This window comes from Gymnoscopelus microlampas (assembly GCF_963454915.1).
Source record: "Gymnoscopelus microlampas genome assembly, chromosome: 21".
In the NCBI taxonomy this organism is placed as follows: domain Eukaryota; kingdom Metazoa; phylum Chordata; class Actinopteri; order Myctophiformes; family Myctophidae; genus Gymnoscopelus; species Gymnoscopelus microlampas.
In genome coordinates, this window is record NC_139958.1 from 33,949,596 (window position 1) to 33,974,597 (window position 25,002).

The 25,002-nt window shown below is 42.5% G+C and overlaps 1 protein-coding gene across 2 annotated transcripts in view; it reads right to left on the reverse strand.

The window, feature by feature from the left end:
- Positions 1–25,002, reverse strand: part of sfswap (splicing factor SWAP) — a 109,289-nt gene that overhangs the window by 43,124 nt on the left and 41,163 nt on the right. For both annotated transcript variants that reach the window (XM_084047484.1, XM_084047485.1), the window contains exons 11-14: positions 12,169–12,247; positions 11,932–12,032; positions 11,544–11,673; positions 3,480–3,652 (exon numbers count right to left, since the gene is read on the reverse strand). In XM_084047484.1, the coding sequence (XP_083903610.1) occupies positions 3,480–3,652; positions 11,544–11,673; positions 11,932–12,032; positions 12,169–12,247 (483 nt within the window). The remainder of the gene's footprint in view (positions 1–3,479; positions 3,653–11,543; positions 11,674–11,931; positions 12,033–12,168; positions 12,248–25,002) is intronic.

Genomic DNA, 25,002 nt, shown 5'->3' on the forward strand with positions numbered 1-25,002 from the left:
TTAACCAATGATAAAAATTAAAATAGTAACTACATTGGATCCACTGGAACACAGGTTCTTATTTTTTCCATCTCCTGAAAAGTAACGGTTTTGGAAATACAAGAGTTCCATCCAACAGCGACGGTATACAACTGCATACAGCCATTCATGCGTGTGTGTGTGTGTGTGTGTGTGTGTGTGTGTGTGTGTGTGTGTGTGTGGGCGCGCACGCACTCGTGTGTGTGTGTGCATGCGTTTGTGTATACACTCCATCAAGCATTGCTTTCTAATCACAGAGCCTATGAGCACAGCAATGTGACACACACGCACACAAGGGGGAAGCTCCAGGAAGTGTGCATTAGTGTCAGCAGCACCAATTAAGGTCCGTTTCTCTCGGTAGGCTGATGAAGATGAAGAGGGCTTCGCGGGGGACAAGACATTCATGTCTTAATCTCCTAATGCATGGCCGGGAAACTCACCAGGAAAGCTACTATCAATACGGCCAGACATTCACACATGCCTAAGCATGCAAGCACACACGCATGTACACACAGGTGCAGGTGCACGAGAGAACTTCAAACGCAGAGGATCGGTGAAGAAAAAACATTTTTTACGAGGTAACAAACTTAATCCCTGATAAGGTTTGACCAGTTCTCGGTTTGCACTTGGAAATGTTGCACTGACTGTCAGAACGACAGAGCAGCTTATTAGCGGCATGGTTGCAGTTATTTATTTCTAAGTCTAGCAGGCAATTATTTTACCACTTTTTTATCCTTCCAATTCAATCACTATGCCAATTAACACTGCCCACACGTCTGTGGTTTGCCATTGCTAGTGTACACCCTACTGGCTCACCTGCCAGTGAGGAGCCCCCACCGGGAGGATGTAGTGACCCTGTCCTACTATTCCCATTCAACAACACCCACTGACAAGTGTCGCCCAAGCCCGTAGGAGTCGCTACCTCCCCCAAACATATCCAATCGTGTTTGTACAGCATAGACTGGTAGTTTACCACTGCCCCACGTGAGCGCCCACATGGTCTGAAACTGAATAGGAATCAAGTTGTATAGCTCTATCTGCATTCTGGACATTCACACAGCACACACACACACACACACACACACACACACACACACACAGGGAATCTGAGTATATCAGTGTGACAGAGAAATTCCAGTATCATTTCAGACTTTCCATCATCGGATATCAGCTGTCAAAGAGAAAATAAAATAATTCTGAATTTTGAAAAGAAAGAAAGAAAAAAAGTGACAGCTCTAACTCTGTGTTCACTGTCTGATGGATGATTTGAGCTAATTAACTGCAAGCAGTCGCTCCGGTAGCAGTGCAATGATAAAAGGCAGATATAACAGCAGGAGAAAATGACAACTGATTGACAAATTTTGCCCAAAAGATCAGCTGCAGCCTACTTTTTTAAACCGTTAAATGAGGGGGAAAGGAAACTATGTTTAACCGCATGAACCCTGGCATCCCTAATTCGGGCACATGAGAAAAGAAAAAAAAAGGAAAAGAGAAAAAAGAAGAAATCAAGCTTTTTCCAAAACGTCAATTTTTAAAATATATTTTTTGCAAGCTCACAGCGTGTCATGACGAGACACGTTGTGAGCTTGTATATCGACTATTTCCGTAAGTTATATGCAACGGCGTATAATAGGGCTTAAGTAGTTAACCACTTGAATCCCAGCATCAGGGACCAAGTACAAAGGCAACTCGGGTCCGGTTTACTAAGTGCAGTTTGTTTGTGCTTATTTCATTGTATGCTATTGTCTGTTTATATTGCATTGTTTGCTTTCTGTCTTTTTTTTTTTACCTGTACAGCACTTTGGTTATGTTAAATGTGCTATATAAATAAACTTTGATTTGATTTGAACTGACAATACAATGGACAGCAGAAATACATGACTACCAGCGACCACAATAAGTTGTTTACCATTTCCTGGAATCACTTGTGGGGTGCATCATGCATAGTAGCACACAGGCAAAGACACAGGAAGACAAGGAAACTCATCCAAACATACACCCACCCACTTCAGGCAGTGTGGAGGTGTGCAGACTCAGGGAAAAGCACCAACAACATGCCAACACGCTATAGGAGGATCAACAGACACCCCTTTATACAGGTAACTTCGCATGTCATGTCATGTCTGTCACAAGCAGGGGAACACAAATAATACAAATAAAGAAAATAAAATTATGAAGAAATATACAAGGCTACTAACTTTATGGATTTTTTGTCTTTGTTATTATACTCCATGGTACACTGCCATGCAAACACCAGCCAATTTTAATATTACTAATAAATTGTTGGTTTGCATGGGTGTTGCGTAGTCTCTACTTTGATATATTATGCAAAGGATAATTGACGGCAAGGCGGTCATTGTTGAGAAATAAACCCTGAAGCGAAGCCGAGGGGTTTAATAATCCTGAAGTCTAAACAATGACCGCCTCACCGTCAATTATTCCGCTTATTACATGGCTACTTAATAAATAAATAAATTGACCCAAAAATAACAACAAAAAGTATTTCCTTGCTTACGGTAATGAAAGTATTCCATTAATTTATGCCCGGTGTGGCTGTCCATCCAGCGCAACACTGTTGCCTTGGAAAACAACAGGATGTGTTGATCAAATAGAATACATTTTTGGTTACTGCATTGTTAATTTCTCGCTTGAAATGTTTTCAAAAACATTCTTGAGAGCAATGTTTAGCTGTAAATTACATTGTGCGTTTGTTTACATGGCTGCCGTGTTGGATACGGCACAAAATCAAACAGCGCAGCAGGTGCTCCGAGCCTTTGATTAGACAGCGGTCTGTTATTGAGCTCATCGGTCATTATCCAGAAATAACACACCGCTGAATTCAGTGATTGACCAATCCGAATCAAGCATTCAACCTAGCCGTGTAATAATACAGTATAACTTATACAATTGGGGTGGTTGTATTTGGTCTCCTTGTGGTTGTATTTGGTATTTTGGCCTTGTTCTTCTATTTACATTTAGATCCTGTGTCTGGTTTGACATGACTGGTTGACTGTTGAAGTGCTACTGCCCGAAGGTCAGAATTCAATATCTCCCATGAGCAAGCAGGCAGGCTCTATTAGCTCAGTGGTAAAAGTTTCAGCACTTGCACAGGAGATTCGAATTCGGGTTTGAATCCGGGGTAGGACATGCAAGTTACTGAGTGCAGCTTTGTTGACCGCGGTCCCCCAGGAGTCTATACTTGTTCCCCTACTTTTTCTCTGTACATCAAATCTCTTCGCCGGAAATAGCCAATCTACAAACCACAAACATGTCGCAGCACAGCTACTGTATTTTTGCCTATTTTATTACATGGCCAGAATAGGAACACTAGAGCTCATGTGGTTAAATTCTTGTTTTTCCACAAAATCATTGTTTATGGCCACTGCGTACTGATTATGAAAACAAAAAGGAAATAAACCCCCACAACCATCCAACCACTCCACATGCGATGTGGTGTCTACCTCTGCTCTCTTGGCTTCAGGCTCTCCAGTGAGGGGTCCGCGGAGGTTCTGGAGGAACAGAGCGGCCTTCCTCTTCCTCTCTGCCTGCAGCTGTTTCTCCTTGGATTCCTTGGAGGCCTGGGCCAGTTTCTCCCTTGCCGCGGCAGCGAGACGATCCTCCAGCTTCTGTTTGGCTGGGAAGACAATGCAAAACATGGTTAGAAAAAGAGGAAGGCTGTCTTCTCCACACAGCCTCTGCAACTATTTCTTCTGCTTTTTTTTTTTTTTTTAAAGCAACACCTACACGTTCATCTACTTTCTGCTTGGCTGGGCGAGAAGCAGGGAAGAGTGTCCATTATTTTGACAGTTACCAGTATGTGTGAGGGAAACAGCTCTGCTTCAGAGGTTCGAGTAAGTTCTGTGTTACGCGGTTGAGTTTATGATGAGCTCTAACTTTCTCAGGGTTTTTTTTTTTATTGGAGGGGAAGACAAGGGCAGAAGAGGAGGAGATGATGGAACATTGGGCGACGACAGGTAGAGGAAGGACCACTGATGGACAGGGTGTGGGGGAGTGGACAATATAAAAAGGAGGAATGTCATGAGGTAGATTGAGATGGAACTACAGAGAGAGGCAGATTGTGAAGGGTGATTTGTATTGCGTGCAGGTGTCACGCACCAAAAATAGGCGATCTACAAGGTCACAACGTGCCGCAGCACGATGCGTTGCGAGCTTGTAGATCTGCCATTTCCAGTGTGCGAAACGGCGCACAACCAAGTATAAATGAGGCAACAAGGGGAGAGAGAAAGGCAGGATGGAGAGAAAAGAAAGAAGAACAAAACAGAGAGAGGGAAGCCAGACAGAGATGGAAAAAGAAAGAAGAACAAAACAGAGAGAGGGAAGCCAGACAGAGATGGAAAGAGGATGGGGGGAGTGGACAATGTCGAGGGCCTTACCATCGCCAAACTCGAAGTCATCAGACATCTCGCCGATGCCAACAAAGTGGCAGCTGTTCTCCTTCAAGAGACACACTGGGTTTCAGACGACAAGCTCAAGCTGCCCGGGTTCATCCTTGCTGGATCCATCCACAGCAAGAAGCATGGAATAGCAACCTTTGTCCAGGAAGGACTGAGCTGGTCAGCCACCTGCCAATCCCCACCTGGCTGCAACATGGAGTGGCTGGTCACCAAAATCCAAGAAACATCTGTTGTGAATGTATACAAGCCCCCACCAACAGCGCTTACTATAACATCACTTCCATCTGTGACAGCTCCTGCCATCTATGCTGGTGACTTCAATTGCCAACATACGGACTGGGGTTACAACAACACATCACAAGATGGTGAGGTACTGAGTGAGTGGGCTTCTAACACTGAAGCACTGCTGCTATTCGACCCAAAAGAGCCCCCGAGCTTCTTCTCTGCACGCTGGAACTCGTACACCAATCCAGACCTTGCCTTTGCTGTATGTCGTAATAACGACCTGAAACCGGAGAGACATGTCCTGGACAGGTTCCCTCGGTCACACCATCGACCATCAGTCATCAAAGTTCCATCACTGGTACAGCCAGTAGCTGGCAAACCGGTTAGGAGGTGGAACTTCAGGAAAGCGAACTGGCAGATGTTTATGGCTGAAACGGAGAGAAGAACTGCTGGTCTCCCGGACCCAGAAGCAGCCGATGTTGATGCTGCATACACCGCCTACTGTGAAGTCCTCCTAAGGGCAGCAAAGCACAACATCCCACGTGGATTCAATAAGAACTATATCCCTGGCTGGGACGAGGAGTGCAGCTACCTGCTGCGTCAACACCAGCAGGCGAGCTCCAGGGGAGAAATGGACGCAACAGCAACAACTCTACTGCAGAAGCTGGACGACACCCGAAGGGCTAGGTGGACTGAAGTAGTGGAATCTATCGACTTCACCCACTCCAGCCGGAAGGCATGGCAGACAATCAACCTGCTCTCAGGGAGAAAAACAACACCCCGTAGGTGTCCAGTGTCAGCCGACGCCATTGCTTCCCAGCTCCTAAAAAATGGCCGCTTCCCTGAGGCAGACAAACACTTCACTCGTCTGACATCGTGTGAGGTATCATCTCTCTCCAGGGCAGCCAGCGTGGATGCTAACCTTTCGGGAGACTTCACGACAGCGGAACTAAGGGCAGCAATGAAAAAACTGAAGCCGGGCAAGTCACCAGGTCGAGACAATATCCATCCAGAGTTTGTCATACACCAAAGTGAAAGAACATCCCACTGGCTTTGCTCGTTCTTCTCATCATGCTTCCGGAGGTCCAAGATTCCAAAGACCTGGCGCCGTGCCTCCGTCATAGCCTTGCCAAAGCCAAACAAACCCCCCGAAGACCCGAAGTCCTATAGGCCCATCTCTCTGCTCTGCGTCCCATATAAGATCCTGGAGAGGCTCATACACAGCCGTATCGAGCCAGTGGTGGACCCACAACTCCCCCCGGAACAAGCCGGCTTTCGCAGAGGCAGGTCAACAGTGGACCAGGTTACGCTACTCACTCAGGACATAGAGGACAGCTTTCAGGACAACGAGAAAGCCGGAGTTGTATTCCTGGACTTGACAGCCGCTTACGACACCGTGTGGCACCGTGGACTACATCTGAAACTGCTGAGGACAATCCCGGACCGGCATATGGTGAGGTTCATCATGGAGATGATATCCAACCGGAGCTTCATCCTGCAGACCAGCGATGGCCAGACCAGCAGGCTCAGAAGGCTGAGGAACGGCGTCCCACAAGGCTCCGTCCTCTCACCAATGTTGTTTAACATCTACATTCATGACCTGCCAGATACAACATCCACCAAGTACGCCTATGCGGACGACCTGGCTATCATGCTTCGACGTCCAACATGGAAGGCGATGGAAGATGGCCTCAACCGAGACATGGGCATCCTGGCAAACTACCTCCAGAAGTGGCATCTTCAGCTCAGCATGGGCAAAACAGTGTCTGCAGCTTACCACCTCTACAACCGGGAAGCAAGAAGGGAACTGGATGTGCATGTTGGCAACCACCGCCTGGAGTTCCAGCAAGCCCCCAAGTACCTCGGCGTAAGCTTGGACCGAACACTCTCCTACAAGCAACATCTGGATGAAGTGAAGGCCAAAACAACAGCAAGGGTCTCGCTCATTCGACGCCTAGCAGGTTCAACTTGGGGAGCTTCCCCTCAGACCCTACGCATATCCACGCAAGCCCTGGTCCTGCCCGTAGCAGAATACTGCGCCCCTGTCTGGAGCAGAAGCCCCCACGTCAACAAGGTTGACACTGTCATCAACAGCGCTCTCCGGACAGTAACTGGTTGTCTGAAACCCACCCCTGTGTCCTACCTGCCAGTCCTAGCTGGAATCGCCCCAGCCAGTCTCCGACGGGATGCGGCTACCCTCGCCCTGGCAAGAAAGGCCCAGAAGTACGACTGGCACATCCTGCACAAAGCCACAACAACACCGGCACCACCAGGCAGGCTCAAGTCTCGCCATCCCTACAACAAGGCAGCACAAGAGATGCTACAGTCTATCCCTGAGGACTTGTCCAGAGACGCCTGGCTGGCAGCATCGTGGAAACGGTCATGGGAGACAGCTGGACCCTCCCGTATCCAGCGACACATCCAGGACCCAGGAGGAGGTGTAAAAGGAGAAGACATGCCACACCATCTATGGACCTCGCTGAACCGTCTGCGCACTGGAGTCGGGCGCTTCAAGTCATCTATGAAGAAGTGGGGCCTAACGGACAGTGCGGCATGCGAGTGTGGCGAGCCTGAACAGACTGCCGAGCACATTATCACCGGCTGCCCCCTATACAGCCCACCCTCAGAAGCTGGTCTTTTCGACTTAGGACCAGAGACGAGGGCGTGGCTGCAGGACACAGAGTTGGCCATCTGATGATATACGAAAGAAGAAGAAGGATGGGGGGGTGGTGGTGCAAAAACAAGCAATGAGACAACACATGAGAGAAAACAAGTCATTAAAGTTATTGGTGCTGTATGTGTGTGTGTGCGCGCACTGTTTTCTCTCCTGGGTTAAAAATAGGGCTGCCTGCTGAAGCAAATCATGTTTGAGTCATGAACAATGAAGGCATAGTGGGGCACACATCTCCACAATTCATGGCACAATGCCAGTTCTGACTGACTTTACCCATTACCTGGCAACAAACACATTACAAGTGCAATCTAGGGGTGTGCATAGATCGCCAGCATTGAGCTTTGACCACCAAATTGTACCATGTGTCAGATCTACTTATCTTCGCCAGGAGATCATGCTTTCGCCTGTGTGTGTGTGTGTGTGTACGCTGTGTGTGTCTGCAGCTAATCTTGCAAACTATGAGGCCGATGACCATCATATTTGACCTCTTGCCACGGCACAAGATCTTCAAGAGGAGGTTGTGCCTTGTTGGTCTTGTTCATTAACGTGTACACTGTCCACAGACTCTCGCAGCTACACCGATGTGCAAAGTATAATCAGGCCTTTAGAGTTTAATAGATCAACTGTCGAATCTTATATTGTCATTTCATATTTTCTCTGGAGCACCACAGCTGAATGACACTATGGAAGCATGTACCAACATACTGAACAAATATATTATTTGTATGCTGGTGCGTGATTATTTGAATTAATCAGATGCAAAGTTTCCAACTCAGACATGCATAAACACACACACACACACACACACACACACACACGCGGATGATTTTCTTCTTTTCTTTTTCAGTTTCATTTGTAAGTTGTTGGCTACTTTCGTTTTTGGATCCCTATTAATATTATTCGTTTTATTTTCATGCAACTGTCAGCGACAGCCGCAGCCAGAGGCACTATGTTTAACTTAACTTATTTGGCCAAAAATACGCCTATTGTAACACCTTTTATTAAAATCCTTCAAAGTCTTCCCAATATACTGTATTATATGACTCTGGACAGAAATGGATCTAAAGTACAACTGGTTGGCAGAGATATACAACTGTAATATTTTTTTTCCTTCTTTTTTCAATAGTTTTAAAGCCAATATTTTAAATGTAGCTTGTTTTTCTCACACACATTACTCACACTGTAGTTTTACTTTTCATTTTAATGAAGTAATAGATTTCATTCATCGATTTCTCACATTTGTTTCAGTTAACTCTAATAACCTTGTGTCTCACTCACACACACTCACACACACACAGTGGATTTGACCTGTGAGTGACCACAGTGAGTGAGCATGTGTGCAATCCTTCTCCAGTCCATCGATACAGATTAGCCTTGTTCTGTCTGCTATTGATTCCCTGCAACTTAACCAAGTCGCAGCCAGCTGACGGACAGCCAATTCATTCACATATTCATTAGACTACCCCAGTGTCTGCCTGTCTGCTCTGAGGGCCATCATTACACTACTAGTGTCTTCTGTTGGACGTAAGGAAACACTACCGTACAAATGATGAGCTTGTCTAACTGCATAATCTGTGTGACTATACAGGATCAGTTACTTGTACTGTTACTTACACAACACACATTGCTTTTTGATCACACTGCACCATTCCTTCTCAGTCGTTCATTCCAACTAAAGACAAAATATGGATCACGAAAACATGCAGAAATCATGTAATCTATTGCTACAGACGGATACAAGATGATGTGAAACGCAGAATTATAGCGGATGATTACGTGGACATAATGAGAAAAGCTGAATAACTGACAATTATAAGGACATGACAGAAATAATACATTTTCAATGAGCCAATCTACCGCATGAATAATAGAGTATATTAAAAAAGATTTACATCTTACAACAGTGGAACATTTTACATTTTACAACAGGGGACATTTTTAAGACTGGAGGGACAAATAAGAACCCCTTGTTTGGCAGTTGACAAATGTCAAACATACTGTACTGTACTGATTGTAAATGTGTGTTAGAATTGCTAAATGTTTGTCGTATGCAAAGACTTGCAGCAGACATGTCTGAACCTTCAGCAATGTTAATATAAAAAAAATAACAAAACTTGATAAAACTCGTTTGCATGTACAAAAATGTAATTAATGGGCTATTCATTTAAAGATGTAAATTACCGTAATCATATTCTAACCTATGGACCAAGAAAATAGAATGCCAGGGCTAATGTGGTTAAAGAAATTAACTGTGTCTGTCTTTTATAGTCTGGTATTCAGTATGGTACTTGAGTGTGTATGTGTGTGCGTGCGGCTCTTCTTCACGTCTTGTGCTGATTTTTTTTTTGCCCCACATCAACGGTGGCAGTTAGAGCTTTGCAACCACGTGGCTGAGGAAAGTGTTGCACCGTAACAGCATCACAATTGCATATGTATGAATTCCTACGTGTATTATTTCCCCGCCTTGCGTCCTAGCCTATATGCATGCTAAATATTATGAACGACTGCCTGGTATCCATGAATACATTTATCACTCTACCACCAAGAGGCAAGTGGGTTGAGTGTGTGTGTGTGTGTGTGTGTGTTTGTGAGACAGACAGACAGTGAGAGAGAGAGAGAGAAACAGACAGACAGACAGACAGACAGACAGACAGAGAATAAAAGCATACATCTCTATTATGTCTCTGAGAAATATGACTGCCGTTTACTGTACTACAACACTTTGTCCTTCCTGGAAGTTACACCCTGCTGGGATGATTTACAATTTGCGCCCAATGGATTTATCCGTCCTCTCTCTTTTCCCCTACCACTGATCCCCCAGCTCCTGGCTTCCTGTAAAGGAAGGCCATGCCAGAGGTGTGTGTGTGTGTGTGTGTGTGTGTGTGTGTGTGTGTGTGTGCGCGCACGCACACACGCGTGCGCTTGTCTCCCAGCGACTGTACTTAGATACTGAAAGGTCTCTTTAATTATAGAACACGCCTGTCAGGTACAGTAGGTATCTAAGGAGATGAGAGGAGAAATGGAGACAGTGAGGACAGTGGGACAGGGGGAAGAGCTATTGTATCACAGACATACAGACAGACAGCAGTCTGACCATTGTACACACAGATGGCAGTAGTGAAGCCCCTTTCCCAATTGCACATAAAGCCGTTAATCCACTGGCAATGTTCCATATGGGTGTAAATTTGGGGAACAAGAGCCAGTGTCGATTTCGGTAAAACTTTGTTGTGTAAATGTACCCACTCTCGATCTTCTACCATTTACTCGCTTCATCCGCAGCATAAGTGCGAATCAAAGTTTCCGATTTGATGTTGTGTTCTCAGACGTGTGTGCATTGACAGTCGGCTCAGTTGAAAATTTCCAAGTGGTAGAAGAAAGAAGAAAATTAAATATCCTCTTGGTCCCAACTGCGGTTTCTGTTCGTCCCAATTTATCATCCCCAAACGCCTAGTATTGTATTGCTTAAGACATCTCTCGCAGAAGCATTACGCACTGTATCCGTTAGTCATGTAATGTGGGATCAGACACCATACAGAACTTCTTCATGAAGAGCTTTTTTTATCCAGCAATGTTATGGATTCCATGTGGGAAAGGGGTTTAACACTACACTAACCAAATAGGGATAAACCAAGCTAAGTGCTATGATTGGCAGCTTTGTCCGGTAAGAATATTTTCCACATGCATAGCCTACACATGTGGAGAAAATTAGCCAATAATGACTGTCCATTGCATGCAAACCCTGCTGTTTTGTGGTGTCAATTCACAATAGTGACTACAATTGATTAATCATAAAGAGGACACCATCAGTAAAGATTAAAATCTTCCTAAGAAATGTCTAGCGTCAGCCGGACAGTTGGTTAAGTTGTGATTGTTACAATAAATTCATTTGTCGAGCAGTACGGGAGGATTCAGGAGAGGTGGGTGGTTTTCAACCAGGTACTAATCTAACCCAGTGAAGTTACTTTTGCAAATGCTGTCTTGCTGCTTATTTATTACTATAGTATTTTCGGCTTAGATAAACTGTTTGCCTAGACAGGGTTTGCTGTGAAAAACTATAAAGGCTAACATATTCCATAGTTATAGGGATAATAATAATATAATAAGAAAATAATATATATATATATATATATATATATATATATATATATATATATATATATATATATATTTTTTTTTTTACAGTTATTTTACAGTTGTAACTGTGGTGTTACCTTGTTTTGCTTCCAACTCCTCCTGAGTGAGGGTGGGTTTCTTCTCTTCTGGTGTCGGGATTGGAAAAGACTCCTTGTCAATCATCTGAGCCCCGCCAATGATAGCCTCTAGTCCTTCCTCACCTAACAGCTTCATGTAAAACTTTAATGTTAGTCATTTTAGGACATTTAAAGGTACTCAGTGATACTTTAAAAAGGACATCTCTCTTCAGGAAAGGCAAAATGAAGACTTGTGGGGCACCAAAACACACCTCCACTGAACAGAACTATTTCAAAAGGTAGCAATGTTTAAACTAAATAAATGCTATAGTTTAATGCCCAATACCAGGTCTGAATGTCACATATAAACAAATGGCAATGGGGGAAATCAGTATTAAATAGACCAAACCTTGTCTTCATCCGAGTCATCATCCAATCGAACTCGGTTCCTCTCCAGGGGCAACATGTCGTTTTCTTTAGCCTTTATAGCAAAACAGATCGGAGCAAAGGCTGGAGAGCCAGAATGAGGTAGGCAAATGGGCATGGGGAGAGAGACAGACAGAAAATAGGACAAAAATCAGAGAAAACATAGGAAAAACAAACAAACAAATCATTGGATTATGGACCACTAAACCAAGAAGCATACCTTTCATCACCGTGGGATCCTTCACATCTGTGTCTGACTGTTCCTTCTCAGCATCGACTGAACCGTCATGTGTCTCTCTCTGAATGGAAAAAAAGAGAAAAGGACAGACAGACAGAAAAACAGCAAAAAAATACACAGTCAGTAAGGGAGGGTTCTTAGCACCTGAGATGAGAGAGACAGACAGACAGACAGATAAATAGTAACATAAACATATGTATGTGCAATCAAATAGAAATGATTTAGCCCGGAGCTGGAGATACGGGCTGCAGCTCAGAGCCTGCAACAGTAGACCCAAATGACATGTTGTAGATTAACTGATGTCGATTTCAGTCACCGTCTACATTATCAATTAGCGAACCATAAGGTTTTCAGAATAGACAGCTATATAGTGCTTGGGAACAAGCTGGTTTCTAGACACTCTGGAGGCCTACTTGAATCTTGTTTTACCTTGTGTGTTTTCATTGAGGTAGAAATGCAATGGTAGGCCAGGGCTGTTTAGCCAGGGCACACATGGATGCGCACACGCACGCAAACAGACACAGAGACAGACACGCACGCACACCTATACTCTCTTTCTCTGCATCTGCAGGCAGGTCTCATTGACTTGCGGAATGCATCTTTCAGGCAAGAACGGACCACATCCACAGTGGGGGGACAGGCCATGCTATGCATACATAATAATACATAATGCCTTCTGTGTTCAACACACACACAATTAAAGTGCAACTGAGAATGCTGCTCCCATGATTTCACACAGCTACCAGTTGGCTGAGATGTGACCTGGGTAAGAGAACTCAATATTAATACTCACAAGAGACATAATGTAGTCTGATATTTGACAGGTTATTTGCCTCCTGACAGAGACATAGTGAGTGTATACAAAAACACGCATACTGTACGCTCACACAGCAAAGTCAAAGCTGTGAGCAGAAAAAGCAGGTGAAAAACATTACAGTATTTAACTAAGACTGCTATTCAAGGATGTGACGGAAACAGCTTAGTTATAGCACAGTGTATTCCAACCATAGACTGTATAAATGAGATGGACAAAGCCACTCCGCTGCTTTCTACAGACCGAAAATGAAGCCGATTGCTCCAAGACTGTAGGTCCGCCATCTTTCAATATCGCGTCATATCCTGCAGAATGAGACCAGACCATTATTGGTTGGGTAGCTTGTCAATCAAGAGCGGGGGCGGGGAATGAATGCTATTGGTTGTGTAGCTTGTCAATCAAATCATCCCGCCCCTCCTAGAGAATAGCCTACTTTATCGTCAATTTTAAAATAAATAGGACCATAATTTAGCAAAACGCATATCCTGATTGAAAGGAGACTTTAAACTAGCGACTGGAAGCATATAGAATTTATGACAATTTTTTTTACAGTAAGAAAATCTAGTCTAAAGTTTGTCAAAAAACCCATTCACTTGCGTTAAAATAAATTCTTTCTGACACCGCAGGTCGGCGCAGGGTAAAACAGCGCCACTCTGGCCATTTAATCGGCCTCATCGTAAATATCTAAGACTTGCCCCTTGATTCCAACACATATTAGTATATTATTCTCGATGTATATTTTGGTGCTAATGATACAGTCCATCAGCGTTGTCATGCCCTTGTGATGGTAGGTATTCTACTTGAGTGGTCTACTATGCTATGTTTTAGATCTAATCTAATAATCCTCCTATTACAACATATAAAGCATATCTAAAGCATAATCTATCACATAACACATATATTTTCAAATTTGAGGACCTCTGGCTTTATTGCGTTTATATCCTCGGTGATGCTATGACTGTGTGTCGGGAAAGTGCTATTATGTGATATCACCAAATGAAATCAATCAAGCAAATGTGCAACAATATTGTGAAAGTGGCACAAAAAACGCTTTATGTGCATATCGCTGGCCCACATTTGACTTGTACTGCTACAGTACATTCATTTACAATTAATAATTAACTTCTTTTCTTTGTCTTTTCCAGGGCAATTCAACAAAATGAAAGTTGGAATAAGGCAAAAACATTTGTCAAACAACAACAGGGTGCTTTGTCGAGGGATTATAGTGCTAAAAGCAATTTCTTGCACATTTATTTACTCCAATAAACTTCTGTAGCCACTGCAACATGTACATGTAACCACATGAACCATTGAGTCCCTATTCTGGGGTGATCATTCTATGAAAATAGCCAATCTACAAGGTCACAACACATCGCCAACGCCAGTGCTTCCCAAACTGGGGGTCCCCAAATTAATTTGTGGGGTCCCCAGATGATTAGCTTAATGTGCAACATTGTTTTCTCACTCAACAGTTAACAAACTAACATACAGTATAAGCGTATACAGGCCAGGTTATCTGCACATTTCTAAAGTTACAATTTAATTACTTTTTATACCAAATTGTCAAATATTACGTAGGAAAGAGGCAAACATTGTGAAAATAGCCGATCTACAAGCTCACAACGCCTCGCTTGTAGTTCGGCTATTTTCACAATATTTATCTGTGGAACCGAGTCAAACTAAAGTAAATGCCTACAATTCCAAGTAGGGTTGTCCGATATTGGCTTTTTTACCGATAACCGATATACCGATATTGTCCAACTCTTAATTACCGATACCGATATCAACCGATACCGATATATGCAGGGATTATTGTGATTAGGGTAAGCTCAAATTTCATATCACACACACCATATACAGTAAGAATTCATGTAACTTATTTATAAAGCAAAAAAAAAAAAAATGTTTTTCAAAAACCGATACCGATATTTTCCCGATATCAATTTTTATGCTAATATCGGCCGATAATATCGGGAGGCCGATAATATCGGACATCCCTAATTCCAAGTGCTTGTCGGGGTGTGGGGGTCCCCAGTTCAAATATGATTCTTTTGGGGGGGTCGCGGCCTGACAAGTCTGGGAAACCTTGGCCAACGTAACGCGCTGTGAGCTTGTATTTTTGATGAAGACATTTAGTGCACAATAATAACAGGAGAGCCTTGTATAGAGGCCTCAAGGGACTCCGTTCAACTGAGTATAGGGTATAAGTGGTTAAGATTGTCTGATTGTCCCTCCCTCCCTTCCTTCTTTCCCATTAATGATACTGTCAGAGATGAATGAATCATACATGTCATAGTTGTAACATCATTGTGCACTTATATCCTGTTGGAATTCTAACGTGTTCAATGTTCAAAGTAGAAACATGGGATGGCATTGCACTGAATGTCTGCTACAGTTAGATTTCCTACACCAAGGACCTCCAACATAAACACAAATGCACACACCGATGTGTAAACATTTTCTTTCTCTCATACACACACACACACACACACACACACACACACACAGAAATAGAAGTGGCATGGAGAATTACCCATGAAATATAGCTGCCCCATTTCCACAGCAATTCAATTATGCTTTATCACTGACAGTACATTGCACAGAGTTAGCTTGGTCAACTGGCGAACTGCACAGGCAGCAAAAGGTAAGCAAGTGTTCTATCACCAAAGATCAACAGTTACATCTTCACATTGGCCATATAAGTGGTTTACATACTGCTAAAAATCCTGTATCTGCCACGGCCAGTTAACCAGAACCTCTCTGTAGTAACCTCACCATACCAAGCAGTCTATGCCCACATGAGTGATGCAGCCCTGAAGAGCAATTTTGACTTTCAAAGTATTTCGCGGAACCCGTCCCCAGGGAATGATTAAGTCACAATAAGCGATTTCTGACCACTAGAGGGCAGCATGTCAATTCCAAACAAGACTTTGACCCCATTTTACGTCCGGTGCAAAGCGCAGCGCAAGTGCCATTACTTGTTTTACAACAGACGCAGTTGTCATGCGAAGTAGCAAAGGTATTGGTCTTAAGATGAGGTGTGGTCAGGCAAATTGTCTATTAGAAAGAGTGAGAAAATGCAGAAAGTGGCGGCACCTTAGCTCATACCTGGTTTAGTCCAGCGCAGTACTTTTCAGCCATTTACAAAATGAATTTACAGGGCATAACATTCAACATGGCAGATTAAATTGCATTAGAATATGAACAATAAGCAAACTATAAGTATCCACTGTTGTCAATATTTTAACACTAAGGAGAAGAGTGAGTGAGTGAGTGAGAGATGTTTATTTCAATTATTACCCTTTATTATTAATAGAAAATATGAATACGAGTTTGAAATATTTTCAAGGACCTCTTGTCTTCGACTTATAAACCCATGCCCTTCTGGCTTTCTTTCTATGTCTCTGCGCAACAGAGCATACAACAATCACAGGTTATCAATATCCATGATGGGGCTCCAACACAGCCACTGTTTACAGGACATTCGTTCATCAGTGTGGATGCTCACGTCAATATAGTTATAGTTTTTCATATTTAGTTATCAATAATAAGTTACTAGGCATGTAGCTTTTGAATGAAGCTGCAAAAATGTGTTCATTGTGAAGCCACGAGGGGAAACTTTGGATGGCATGGACGCCACATTGTTTAACTGGCTGGCTGTGATGTAAGGACCACCATATTATTTTTCACAATACTGCACTGATTATACAGCCCCTCGTGTATATACAAATATACATTGCACACATTGTTCTCTTTTTAGGACAGCTCAAGCGAAGCGAGCTGTCCTCTATGGAGAGAGATGAAAGGCAACTGAGGTATGTGGGATGTAACCTCTGCAGGCTTATAAAGAGAGGAGGTGGCTTAGGCGAAAAAGGGGCGTAACGGGGCGTGATTTGGTCAGGGACTCTCTGTTTGTGGGAAAAAGTGGGCCGGCTTGCTAAAAAAGGGTCTGGTTGCCACCGATTGGTTGCTGCAACTTGGATTCATGCAGGGAGACGCCCCCTCTTTGCTCCAAACACCGATTGGTTGCTGCAACTTGGATTCATGCAGGGAGACGCCCCCTCTTTGCTCCGAAAAATTTGGAACGGCTGCCTGTTGTCACAGGCACTCAGGCACTGCAGAGAAGTAGACACAGTGGTGGAAAAAGTACTCAAATTCTTTACTTAAGTAAAAGTACCAATACTGCAATATAAAAATACTCCGTTACAAGTAAAAGTCCAGAATTAAAAATGTACTTGAGTAAAAGTACAAAAGTATTGGCATCAAAATGTACTTAAAGTACCAAAAGTAAAAGTACTAAATATTTGAAAATAGCCGATCTACAAATATTTGAAAATAGCCGATCTACAAGCTCACAAGGCGTGGCGATGCGACGCGTTGTGAGCTTGTAGATCTGCTATTTTCAAATAGCCTATAGGTATGAAATAGGGCTAAAGTGGTTAATGTATATTTCATTATATCATAGTTTATATCTGAAAAGTAACTAGTAACTAAAGTTTTCAACTAAATGTAGAGTAAAAGTGCAATATTTGCCTCTGAGATGTAGTGGAGTAGAAGTAAAAGTATTGTAAATTGGAAATACTCAAGTAAAGTACAAATACCTCAAAACTGTACTCAAGTACAGTACTTTAGTAAATGTACTTAGTTACTTTCCACCACTGAGTAGACATGTAGACTATAGACTATGGAGGCATCAGAATTTTGTATTAAATTATAGAATGCACCAAAACATTAATAAGTGTTGACTTGAATCTATTTAAGCCACAATAAAGCCCCGCTTTTATTTTTGATTTTTATTTGGGGTTTATTTAGCATAGTTTTAGATGATTTTCTGTGCACATTTCTTCATTTAAGCATCGCGAGCTGCGAACGGCCTTTTTGCATGTAGTTGAAGCGCAAGGGGCGGCGGGGGGGAGAGAGTCGCAGATAGACAGCTGGAGAGTTGAATAACCTCCTCTTCAAATAACCAGATTTATTTACCAAAGTAGCCTATGTAGGCGACCTACATGTTTATGTTTTAGCTTAGACACGGGTAGCCTACAATAGTTGGTAGATGATTGGTAAATTATTAACCATGACAACGACTCAAAGACTTTTATTTTGTACTTTCTTGAACCACAAGCATATCGCTGCACCAGTAGGCTACATGAGAGAGAAAAAGGGGGGGGGGACCACTTGATACACAAAAACAAAGCTGGCAATGTATTGCTAATATCCAGGGATGCTTTGTTAGGCTACAGAGTGCAAAGCACTACATTTAGCCAGTGAGAATTGCAGTGTACATAAAGTGCGCTCGGAAAGGTTTATTTTAGGAGCGCTTTGTGATGCACCGTGCAGTCAAATCCGCGGTGTCAATAAATTCCACTGCCCGCTCTTTGATGAGTCCTCCATCCTCCATGAATCGAATACAAACTGCAACTAGTTCCCGTTTGGAAAGCGGGAAATCTTTATACGCGAGTAGGCCTATTGCAAAATATTGTCCAATGTCCACTGAGTTCAGCCTTTATTTTACCAAGCAGGACTGATGCTGCAGCCTGAAGCAGCTTGCCCTGAAAGTGGTTTAGGCGACCGTTCGTTTAGGCGTCCTCGCGTCGCTGAGTTTGCTCTGGACAAACTTTTTTTTTTACGCTGGTGCCATTGCTGCCTCTCTGCTGTCTCAAGAATCAAACATGAAGAGAACGAGGCCACTCAGGCCAGGACATGTGTGTGGTGTTTATATTGTGCGCTTATGTCAATAAACCGGTTCTGTGAATGAGGGACACAGACAGACACATTTCACACTCGAGTGTGAAATGGGATTCTGAGAATACACATTGGCTCAATTGCTCAAAAGACCCAACATCCTCCAGACACGCAGGACGTAGAGAGAGAATGGATGTGTATTACGTTATTTGTCAGCCTTAAGTATAGGGGCGATATTCATAGTAAATACACAAAAAGCTGTCTGGCGGAGTTAAGGCACAGTGGCCCTCATTTATCAACGCGGTGTAGCCCGAATAATGAACGTACGGCGATATCACCGCACCTTTCGGCATTTATCAATATATCCTGACGTGGGCTTCATCCTACTTTACGCTGAGATCTCACGTCTGGTCGAGACCAATTGTTGACGTTGGCTGCGCCCGTTTATTCCATTCTAGACCTGCGGAGCAGACGGTCTGACAGGCATCTGGACACATATATCCACTCCAAAATGTATATCTACACTAATAAATAATCCCTGTGAAAATATAACATTTTATAAAGTAATTTAAACAAACTGCTTTAACAGTCATTCGGTTAGGCTTGCAGATCTGCATGGCTGCGTTGGCTATTTGAAAATAGCAGATCTACAAGCTCACAACAGGTCCCATCACTACGCGTTGTGAGCTTGTAGATCTGCTATTTTCAGCGCAGCAGCGATTCTGCGAGATAATTTTCGGGAGCCCCGAGTCCCCGACATTCTTTTCATGGACAGTGAGGTCCAGAGAGAGAGAGAGAGAGAGAGAGAGAGAGAGAGAGAGAGAGAGAGAGAGAGAGAGAGAGAGAGAGAGAGAGAGAGAGAGAGAGAGAGAGAGAGAGAGAGAGAGAGAGAGAGAGAGAGAGAGAGAGAGAGAGAGAGAGAGAGAGAGATGACCACGATAACGCAATGGTGATTATGAACCACGTACCCAAACCCGTTAAAGGCTGCTTTTCCCAAGCTGAACTATACTATTGTTCAATGAAAAGCATTGTAATCCGATTAGTGGCCATTTTTTCATAATGTATTCGAGTGCAATACACCTACCAACCGATAGGGTCACTCTGTTAAAAGCATATGGCCACCGATCAGATTAAAATGCTTTTTATTGAACAATACGGATGATACAGGTACTTTTGAGAGCCCATATATACATGTAACCTCCGTCGCCATGGGATAAGCACTTTATCTTTGAAATATGAACGTTTATGTAGATGTACGGGTCATAAATGGAGAAAGTGCAAACACTAGGTTGAAGTTCATCCATGACGGTCGTGACAGTCGACCGTCGTGTATCCGTGGCTATTACTCCCTCTAACATTTCCCATGTTTTTAGCAGTGGTGGAAAAAGTACTCAAATTCTTTACTTAAGTAAAAGTACCAATACTGCAATATAGAAATACTCTTGTTACAAGTAAAAGTCCAGAATTCAAAATTTACTTGAGTAAAAGTACAAAAGTATTGGCATCAAAATGCACTTAAAGTACCAAAAGTAAAAGTACTAAATATTTGAAAATAGCAGATCTTCAAGCTCACAACGGGTCGCGATGCGACGCGTTGTGAGCTTGTAGACCGGCTAGGTATAAAATAGGGTTAAAGTGGTTAATGTATGTTTCATTATATCATAATTTATATCTGAAAAGTAACTAGTAACTAAAGTTTTCAAATACATGTAGTGGAGTAAAAGTACAATAGTTGCCTCTGAGATGTAGTGGAGTAGTAGTAAAAGTATTGGAAATTGGAAATACTCAAGTAAAGTACAGATACCTCAAAATTGTACTTATAAGTACAGTACTTGAGTAAATGTACTTAGTTACTTTCCACCACTGGTTTTTAGTGTATTGAAATAATGTCATGCATATTTGTCCAGTGCATAGCCTACTGCAGGCCTTGTTGACTAGATTTAGAATAGATTTTTAAGCTCTTGCTCCTGAAATGATCGATTATTTTTTAAGGGGAAACGCCATCATTTAACATGCAAGTCAATGGGTGAGAAGGACATTGCCAGGCACAAGTGTAGGTAATTAATGTATTTGTGCAAGATGACCCTGCTACTGTATATAAAATGTGTATATTACTCGTTCATCATGGTTCATGTTCAAATAGCTCAATCCAAAATATAATGCTGTAGGCCTAAGTGTTAGGCTGTATTTACGCACCTGCTTAATTGTAATTAATGCTTAAATATAGTTATGACCGGTATTTTTTATCAGATGTCTGATACATTTGATTCATTCCGGACATTGGGACCAGCAGGTTACAATCCTATATCGTAACCCCTGGTATTGACCACATTGCTTAGCAGAGTTCAGTGATGCAAATGCATGTCAAGTTGATCAACAGATTGTATTATTCTCCAATGCAATAACAGTACTGAAATGAAGGCTATAAGGGCAATAATGGGAGCCCTTTCTTTTTTAAAGTAACTTCAAAGTTACTTTTCACAGTAACGCATTACTTTTTGGTGTAAGTAACTAGTAAAGTAACTGAGTTACTTTTACATGACAAGTAACTAGTAATGGTAACTAGTCACTGGTTTTCAGTAACTAGCACACCACTAGCACAACACTACAACGGTGTCTAACCGAGAGTTATACTTCTCCAGTACAACGGTGTCTAACCGAGAGTTATACTTCTCCAGTACAACGGTGTCTAACCGAGAGTTATACTTCTCCAGTACAACGGTGTCTAACCGAGAGTTATACTTCTCCAGTACAACGGTGTCTAACTGAGAGTCCATGCAGATCACAGTTGACAAATATTATATATTATCGGAGCTATTATTAATGTTATCGGTTTTATCGTGATGACGTCATAATTCCTGATATCGAACCGATAATTATCGGGCCGATACTTATCGTGCACTAATAATTTTATCGCAAATTATTGTCTCCGCCAGGCCGAAGGCATGGCGAGAGAGTATGTTTTACCCCCTGTCCGTCCGTGTGTCTGTGTGTGTGTGTGTCCGTGTGTCTGTGAACAGCTAATCTCTGGCACCGTTGGCTTGATCGCAGTGAAACTGTGCACACACACTCCCTGGATGCCAGAGCAGAACCTCTGCCCCAAATTTTTCACATGGGCCTTTTATAGCGCCACCAGGAGGCTGATTTGTGCAAAAGACATTTTTGGACAGTACTCCTACAGATTTTATCCAAACATCACGCAAATCGGTGCACAGTATCTCTATAGTCATGTGATCAACACAGATCTGCCTGATTTTCCATATTCCATCCTGATTGGCTAAGGTTGGCTTCCAAAGTTTGCAGGATTGGTCCATTTTGAACTAAATGCCTCAAATCATGAACGCAGCTTGTGATTTATGTGAAATTTAACACGCATGTTCCCACTAGGCCGAGGAAGAAATGCCATTTGAAAATGTTCAAATCAGCCTCATGGTGGCGCTATAAAAGGCAGATTTGTGTTTTTAACTATCTGCACCGATCTGCGTGAAACTTTGCACACATACTCCCTAGAGGCCAAGGAAAAATATCTGCCCTGCATTTTTCACATTAGCCTTTTATAGCGCCACCAGGAGGCCGACTTATGTAAAACTTTTTTTTTTTTAGATTAAGCCTTCACATTTTTTCCAAATTTCACGCAAATCGGTACACATGATCTCTATAGTCATGTGATCAAGATGCATCTGTTTGATATTTCATATTCCATCGTGATTGGCTAACATTGACATCTAAAGTTTGCAGGAGTGGCCCGCTTTGAACAAAATGCCGCAAATCATGAACACAGCGTCCAATTGTGGTGGAACTTTGCACGCACATTTGCACTACGTTGAAGAACAAACGCCACCCTTTTAACATTGCCCTATTATAGCGCCACCAGGAGGCAGATGTTTCTTTTTTATATTACTTTTAATTTTGTCCAAACATGCAAATCAGTACACATGATCTCTATAGTCAAGTGATCAAGATGGATCTGTCAAATTTTTTATATTCCATCCTGATTGGCGAATTCCGAAAATTGCTGGCCCACAATAACCTACCTGACCTGGCGGAGACCTGTGCTCCGAGGAGCACTTTTTCTGGTTTTTATATTTTTCTCTGTTGTTGGTGACAACTCTAGTACGACGCCACGACGGCACGACGGTGTCATGAATGCGTCCTTTCACAATATTGTGCGTCAGCGACGCAGGACGCAGGCCTATGAGCATCTCTGCTCAGTGCGGCTGCAGAGTTCATGTGCAACATCGCATGGCTGTGGCTTTACAGTTTTCCTTCGCCGTGTCTGTAGGTCACCCCCAGGGACCCCCAAGGGTCTCCAGGGACCCCTAAGGGGGGACGACGACCGCGGACCTCCTTTTTTTTTTTTTTTTTTTTTTTTCATCCCATGCTTTTGTACCCCCAAAACTATTTTCTTTTTTTTGGGGGGGGGGGGGGGGGTCCTGCGCTGTCCATCATGACATCTATGTCATTCTTTCTTGTTTTATCTGTCACCCACGCAACTTATGTTCCCATAGCCCACAGGGATGCCTTTCCAAAGCCAGTGCACGGTGGTCCCAAAAGGCAATCACAACACATTTAATCAATGTATTGTTTGGAAAAACAATAGAACAAGAAAAAAACACATCAATATCTTATCAAGAAATACTGCTGTTTATCAATATCTTATCAAGAAATACTGCCGCTTGTATCCCAGAACTGTGCTGGGATTTCTAGCTGGCTGTCTAACAACAGCTGGGAAACAACTGATTGAGTAGAATAATTTTAGGCTAAACATATGGCATTTTAAAATGGAAAAGCCCTGCTCAGCTAAATACTATTCAAATGATGTCTGCATTCGTTTTTTTTTATAGAGAGCGGCTTCGTTCTCAAACTACACAGACAATAGTGTTCACCTAGTAAAATAATTCTTACCTAACTAAATATCACTAGCTACTGGACAGAATGGCCACGCCATTGTTAAACTGTCTTGTTCTGGTTCTAAAGCAAAAACAGTTTTTCATTGGTTACTGTGGACCAAGGACAAGCCTGAAATTAATACCAACCTTGTGCTCTCACAGTTAAAAGTGAAAAAAAAATCTTATCCTTGACTTCCCTTAAGTATTATAAAGGTTATGAGCAATGATGAAATGAAGAGCAGCGTAATGCTGACCTTCAGAATTGGCCTACTCAGGTAAAAACAATTCTAATGAAGATCCTCTCCAGTGGTACACCGTACAGTAACAGTGGTACACCACTCCAGACAGAACAAGTGCAGCAAAATGTCTCATGTCTACTTCAATCCAATGTCTATTTGCTTAATGTAAGGTGGGTGGTTGCAGGGGTTGCAAAGGATATGTAAAGAGTGAGTGGGTGGATGGCTTATTGGATGAAGGGAGAGAGGATGGATTTATTTTAGTTTTTTTAATAATGGATTTGGCATTTATTGCATAGGACTATTGTTGAAATGAAAAGTAATAAAAGTATATATTTTTTAATTTTAGAAGGAAGAAAGGGGCATAGTCCTTATGATCTTTCAGAGATTCTAGTGCTGGGTTAACACAGAAATGCTAGAAGGAAGTGTGGATAATGAGAGGTTTTCCTTTCAGAAAAGAAAAAAGAAAACATCTTATTGAACAATAAGATGTTTTCTTTTTTCTTTTCTGAAAGGAAAACTGGACCCTTTTGGCTGTGGGGGTATTTCCCCATTTGGCTACCCAACCTCCTTCCAAAAGGAGACATGGACAGGCGCGCGCACATAAAGGTTTGCACGCATGGCATGCGATACAAGCAGGTAACACAGTAGCACCAAGCTGAGTCACACAAATCAAGAGCAGAAACTTTTGCCTTGCAGCTATTGGGGCTTCACAGTGAGGCTGGCATGCAGCTGGATAGATGGCTTATACAGATAAAATGATGAATTGATCATCGTGGAAGGAAAATAATCAATAGACATGGTGGTGTAAATAGATTGGAGTGATAAGTTGTAACTGAACTGTAAAGGTAGCCTCAAAATGGGGAGAGGTTGATACACTAGCTAGATTTAAAGATTTTTTTGGTCACATTCTCAGACATGTATATGCAGTGAAATGTTGGTTTGACAGACTCAGACTGTCAATGTCCAACATACAGTAATACACGGTGTAATTTATGTAAGGTAAAACAAGTTATAATAAAGTAAGGTACAAAGTAGTGATATAAGTAATACATTGGAAAATGTAAGAGACTACTGGCTACTGACCCATTAAAGTTGATTGTAGAATGAATATCTTTAATTAGACCCTATATTCTTTGTTGACCAGTGTGCCCAAGGTTTCTACACTAATTGGCCCACTCCTTTTCTCCCTCTA